The 5,000-nt window shown below is 49.5% G+C and overlaps 3 protein-coding genes across 4 annotated transcripts in view; all 3 read left to right on the top strand.

Moving 5' to 3' along the window:
• The window catches only part of LOC126581732 (protein-glucosylgalactosylhydroxylysine glucosidase-like), a 5,465-nt gene extending 4,004 nt beyond the window's left edge, over positions 1 to 1,461 (top strand). For both annotated transcript variants that reach the window (XM_050245592.1, XM_050245593.1), the window contains exons 7-8: positions 499 to 1,193; positions 1,265 to 1,461. In XM_050245592.1, the coding sequence (XP_050101549.1) occupies positions 499 to 1,193; positions 1,265 to 1,353 (784 nt within the window). In that variant the 3' untranslated portion in view covers positions 1,354 to 1,461. The remainder of the gene's footprint in view (positions 1 to 498; positions 1,194 to 1,264) is intronic.
• Positions 1,462 to 1,849: 388 nt separating this feature from the next.
• LOC126570272 (protein-glucosylgalactosylhydroxylysine glucosidase-like) lies at positions 1,850 to 4,390 on the top strand. Its single transcript, XM_050227893.1, has 3 exons — positions 1,850 to 3,530; positions 3,600 to 4,078; positions 4,152 to 4,390. Exons 1-3 carry the CDS (start codon positions 1,876 to 1,878, stop codon positions 4,322 to 4,324), a joined length of 2,307 nt encoding a protein of 768 aa, XP_050083850.1. The 5' UTR covers positions 1,850 to 1,875; the 3' UTR covers positions 4,325 to 4,390.
• Positions 4,391 to 4,603: 213 nt separating this feature from the next.
• Positions 4,604 to 5,000, top strand: part of LOC126581577 (protein-glucosylgalactosylhydroxylysine glucosidase-like) — a 2,984-nt gene continuing 2,587 nt past the window's right edge. The window contains exons 1-2 of the mRNA XM_050245324.1: positions 4,604 to 4,877; positions 4,941 to 5,000. The exon at positions 4,941 to 5,000 is cut by the window's right edge and continues 1,485 nt beyond it. Of these exons, the coding sequence (XP_050101281.1) occupies positions 4,792 to 4,877; positions 4,941 to 5,000 (146 nt within the window). The 5' untranslated portion in view covers positions 4,604 to 4,791. The remainder of the gene's footprint in view (positions 4,878 to 4,940) is intronic.

Raw genomic sequence — 5,000 nt, forward strand, 5'->3', positions numbered from 1 at the left:
TGGCCGACCCGGCCTTTAGCTGTCCGCCCTCTTCCGCCCTTTTTAGCGAAATACCGATGGCCGCGTGATGGTGCTGGTGGCGGATCTCTCTGCCTCCCCTCCCCCCCGTGGGGTAGTAAATTTGTTTTATGAGATTTTAATGCTTTATCCGCGTGCCTGGCTGCTCCTTTTTGCTCCCGAAGCCGGGATGCCGGAACGGGGGGAGGGTCCGAAAGATAAAGCAGGTTATTAATCGGAAGCCGAACAGCTCCACAAGTGCGACCGTGAAATGGGGATGGTCCCTCTACGCTAATTGATTCTTCGCTTTTCAATTTATTATTTATCGAAGACCATATATCATCGGAAGGAATTTGATGTGTATATTTACGGGATTATCGATCTTGTGATGATTGAATTACATTTTTATAAGACCATTCGATACTTGGAATAGTCTCAAAAGTTGTCGATATAGTTGCAATAGACTATTTGATCACTAAACCTGTTTGAGTTCAACTACAGCTTCGCCTACTGCCTTTGTGCGGAATCAAACGAACTGCAGGAGGATCACTGGGATGCAATCGCCAAAAACATCAAGCTTCCGTACGACCCAATTCGCGATTATCATCCACAGTACGATGGCTACAATCAGGGAACGACAATAAAACAGGCTGATACCGTACTGCTCGGCTACCCACTGCAGTATGCTGGCATGCGTCCCACAACCAGAAGTAACGATCTACGTGCTTATGAGTCGGTGACACGCGCCTCCGGACCAGCCATGACATGGGCAATGCATAGTGTCAACCACCTGGACCTTGGCGAAGTGGAGCAGGCAGCCATCAACTTCAACCGCAGCTATCAACCGTACATTCGGGGGCCATTTCAGATATGGTACGAGCTGCAGCAGCCAGATCGAGGCGCGCAGAACTTCCTTACCGGTGCCGGTGGATTTCTGCAATCCGTGCTCTTCGGATATGGTGGCGTGCGCCTCCATCTGAATCGCTTAGAGCTGCACCCCGGTACAGCGGGTACGCCAGTGCTTCCGCCAGGAAGTCGCCAATTGATTATCAAAGGAGTGCAGTATCTCGGAGCTCTTATCACCGTTGAAAAAACGGTGAGCCAATCTACGCTAACCGTGACTCACCAGGAGCAACCATTAACGATTGAATTCGGCGATAGAAACGCCCCACGGGATGTCGTCATCAACGTAACGTGTGAGTAATCGTGTCATTAGCATCGTAGCTGATCCGCTTCAACACTCTACTCTATGTGATTTATTTTTCAGATTATTTACGCAACCGTACAGCCATTGTACGCGCCAAGAATCTTCCCTATCGCAATTGTATGCTGCCGGAGGATATTATCGGAAGATGAAACTAATCCGATTTCGTACCGGCATTGCTGACCAAATTTAATCCATCCATTTTATGTCCAACACGAGTAAACGAATCAGCAACCGTATGGCAAACTGGGCTTTTTGGGGTCGCAAACACACGATCACAATAAAACGAATGATTTAGTTATCTCGGAATTTAACGCGCACACCAAAACAGAAACGAATTTCATCTGCCTATCAATAGTGATAAGGACAAATCGTTCTGTTCATGACACATCGTTTCTATCCCTAGGCCGATACGTGCGTTAGACATCCCAAAACAACTCGGTCAATATTACAAACAGCCACAGCTCGCCTAACAACGGTGCGATAAGCCTGTGCGTGCTGACAAACAATCGAAATCGTGAATCAATTACTACTCACACCAGCCTGACTCCTTATCTTCGATATCACCTTATCGCTTATCGCCAGCGGCGGGTTAAAAACGTATCTGTCCGCACCAACTTATAAGCTGCAGTGCAGGGACTGCGGCAGTTTAGTTCAATTGGTCACCTGTGGCGATGACAATTACTGGCGTGATCTACGGCGCTGCCTTGGGAGTGCTACTCCTGGGTGCGACAAGTCCTTCTCTAGCTCAATCCAGCGATGGCAACTATAAGTTCACTACAAATCAGCTCCCGGATGCGTCGGTGATGCCAACGCTTGCCAACGGACAGATCGGTTTCGTCGCCTACAGCGGTTACGTGCACCTGAACGGAGTGTACAACGGTGTCGGAGGAAAGTCGCACCGTGCCCGGGTGCGGAACTACGGTAACATCCAGCTGGCCGATTGTGCCCAGGGATCGGCACCTAATGGCTGCACCTATCAGTTGGACATGCGATCAGGAAAGTTTGTGGCCGTGCGTGAAGACCAAGGTTATCGGTTAGTGCACGAGGTGTACCCTCATCGCCACTACGATACGGTGTTAGTGAATCGTGTGCGAATTCAACGTTTGGGCTCACAGGCCATCATCCAAACGCGCCTGGTGCAAACCCCCGGTTTGGACAGTCCGGATTTCGTCATGGAGCCTCGGGATTCATTCATCATGTCTGGCATTCAGTACTACCAGGAGTGTGGTCTTACCGTGCAAATGGAGCATCCCTCGTTCCAATCGTTCGGCCACAACGTGTGCATTACGTTCCAGTCAGTGCCGGACCAGCTGCAAATCACACCTGACGTCATGGCACAGGAGTTCCTAATCTATACCGTGTTCAGTACAACAGCGGACGAAGGAAGGCAGCAGATCGCGATCCTGCAAGGGCTGCCCGAGCTGGCAATAGACCTATTGCATGATCGCGAGATGGACAAGCTGTGGGAACGCTACGGTATCACAGTGGAGGGTAACCAAGAGTTGGATCGTGTAGTGAAAGCCAGTGCCTTTTATCTGTTCAGCTCCCTTCCAGCCCACAGCGTGGCATTGGAGGTGGATAGATATCCCTTCTACGGGCTAGCCCCGGCCGGTCTCGGTCGCGGAGGTGAGGTCGAAAAAGAGTATCAGGGACACAGCTTTTGGGACACCGAAATCTGGATGTATCCCTCAATCTTGCTAGTGGATCCAATCAATGCCCTGAAGGTGTTGCGTTATCGTAATGTTGTCTCCAGTGGAGCACGTGCTAATGCAGCCATGAACGGGTTCCAAGGAGCACAGTTCCCGTGGGAGTCGGCCTTTACCGGGTCGGAAGTGACGCCCGAATGTTGTCCAGAAGTTGTGAACTATCAGCATCATATTACGGCCGACATTGCCTTCGCTTATCGGCAGTACTTTTATGCTACGGGAGATATGACTTGGTTCCGGAACGAAGCGTGTCCATTGGCCCTGGAGACGGCACGATTTTGGAGCAGTCGAGTTGATTACAACAACGCTACGGATCTGTTCGACATTCACAATGCGATGGGCCCTGATGAGGATCACCCAGATGTGACCAACAATGCATTTACGAACATAATGGCAGCGCACAATCTGTTCTTTGGCGAGTTTGCTAGCTGCTACTGCCAGCAGCTTGCCCCGGAGAAGGACGAAGGCAAGGAGTTCCTGAAGATTGGCCGAGGCCTGACGCTGCTGTACGATGCGGAAGGAGACTTCCATCCTCAATTCGATGGCTACCAATCGGGTACACCCATTAAGCAAGCCGATACGGTGCTATTGATCTATCCACTGCAGCATCCAATGAATGTGTAAGTTGTGAATTAACTTCACTGAAACCGAGAACCATGGATTTACGTGGTCTCCTCTCCTTTCTTTAGCTCTACAAAGATGAACAATTTGCGAAAGTACTCGCAAGTTACACGGGAAAATGGTCCTGCCATGACCTGGGCCATCCATACGATCGGTCATCTGGAGTTGAACGAGTTGAACGAGGCAGCAACCATGTTCCAGAAGAGCTACCAACAATACCTCCGTGCTCCGTTCAACGTGTGGAGCGAGAACGGCAACAACGAACCGGGAGCCGGCAACTTTATCACCGGAGCTGGCGGATTCCTGCAGGCCATCATCAACGGATACGCAGGAGTACGGCTCCATCAGGATCGTTTGGTCATAAGCAACTCCCGGCTGACTCCAGGAACTCGCTCTCTTCATCTACCAACGATCGAGTATCAGCAGGTCCAGTTTTCGCTGACCGTACAATCGGACCGTTTCGTCATCAAGTTCAAAACGGAAGGACGCGCTGGGGTTCAACTGACGATCAACAACAAGGATGAGCCGATTTGCAAGGATTGTGAATGTAAGTAGAGGCGAAATTTGATGAATTTCAACCTGGTTAATCGATTAATTAATGATTTCTGTTGTTTTATTAGATTCTGGAACGGAAGCTATCATTCGGCTAACATCGACTCCGGAGGTCAATGGCTGCAGGCTGCGGCCAACGGAGCTGAATATTCGTGTTGCAGACCAATCTGATTCGGCCATCACAAACTCGGTAGCGTTCGTTACGCTCATCGTTACCTTCCTGCTTAGTAGATTGTTCTAGTTTTAAGTGTGTAACTGAGTTTAACGGAAACAAAACATAAAAAATTGAATAAAAATTATAGACAAAATCGACTACCATCATTTCCCACAGTGTTTTAACCCTTAGCTCCACCGGTAAAACACACAGCACTTTCTACCTCGCTCACTCTTAGCAAAACTCAGGTTTGTCCGAGCGAGAAGTCCTCTATGACCCTTGTCGTTTACACCCACTGGGGTTTCGGGAATCGAAGGTATTTTTTCCCCCGTTTTACTCTTCCCGTTCCTTTTGTTTTGTGTTTGGGAGGAATTAAATAAATTCATCTCTAGTTATTTCTAGATTTACAAATTACTAGTCCATGATAAGAAGCAAGTGCTTTAGAAGCCGAAAAGTGCCACGCAAGAGCCGCATGACACACGCACCGGCAAACCAGACTGCCGGAGATCGAGGCGGAATCGGCCACGTAAATATTTGAATTCAATCGCCCCAAAATGAGTTTTCTGGCCGTGTTTTCCTTCGCCCTCTCGGTGCTAAGTGTGTCGGCGAGTGACTACACTTTCCTCTTTAACGCCACGAAGTAAGTTGCCGGATGCCAGTGTCGCTGAATCATCTCTGTTGACCGGCTTATCTCTCTTTGCAGGCTCCCCAACAAGGCCGTCACCCCCACGTTGGCCAACGGTCACCTCGGATTCGTCGTTTA

The sequence above is a fragment of the Anopheles aquasalis genome, chromosome 2 (assembly GCF_943734665.1).
Source record: "Anopheles aquasalis chromosome 2, idAnoAquaMG_Q_19, whole genome shotgun sequence".
NCBI lineage: Eukaryota > Metazoa > Arthropoda > Insecta > Diptera > Culicidae > Anopheles > Anopheles aquasalis.

Coding starts and splice junctions, on each gene's coding strand:
- LOC126570272 (XM_050227893.1), top strand. CDS start 1,876: ATGACAATTACTGGCGTGATCTACGGCGCTGCCTTGGGAGTGCTACTC. Junction 3,531..3,599: donor CTGCAGCATCCAATGAATGT/GTAAGTTGTGAA, acceptor TCCTTTCTTTAG/CTCTACAAAGATGAACAATT. Junction 4,079..4,151: donor GATTTGCAAGGATTGTGAAT/GTAAGTAGAGGC, acceptor TTGTTTTATTAG/ATTCTGGAACGGAAGCTATC.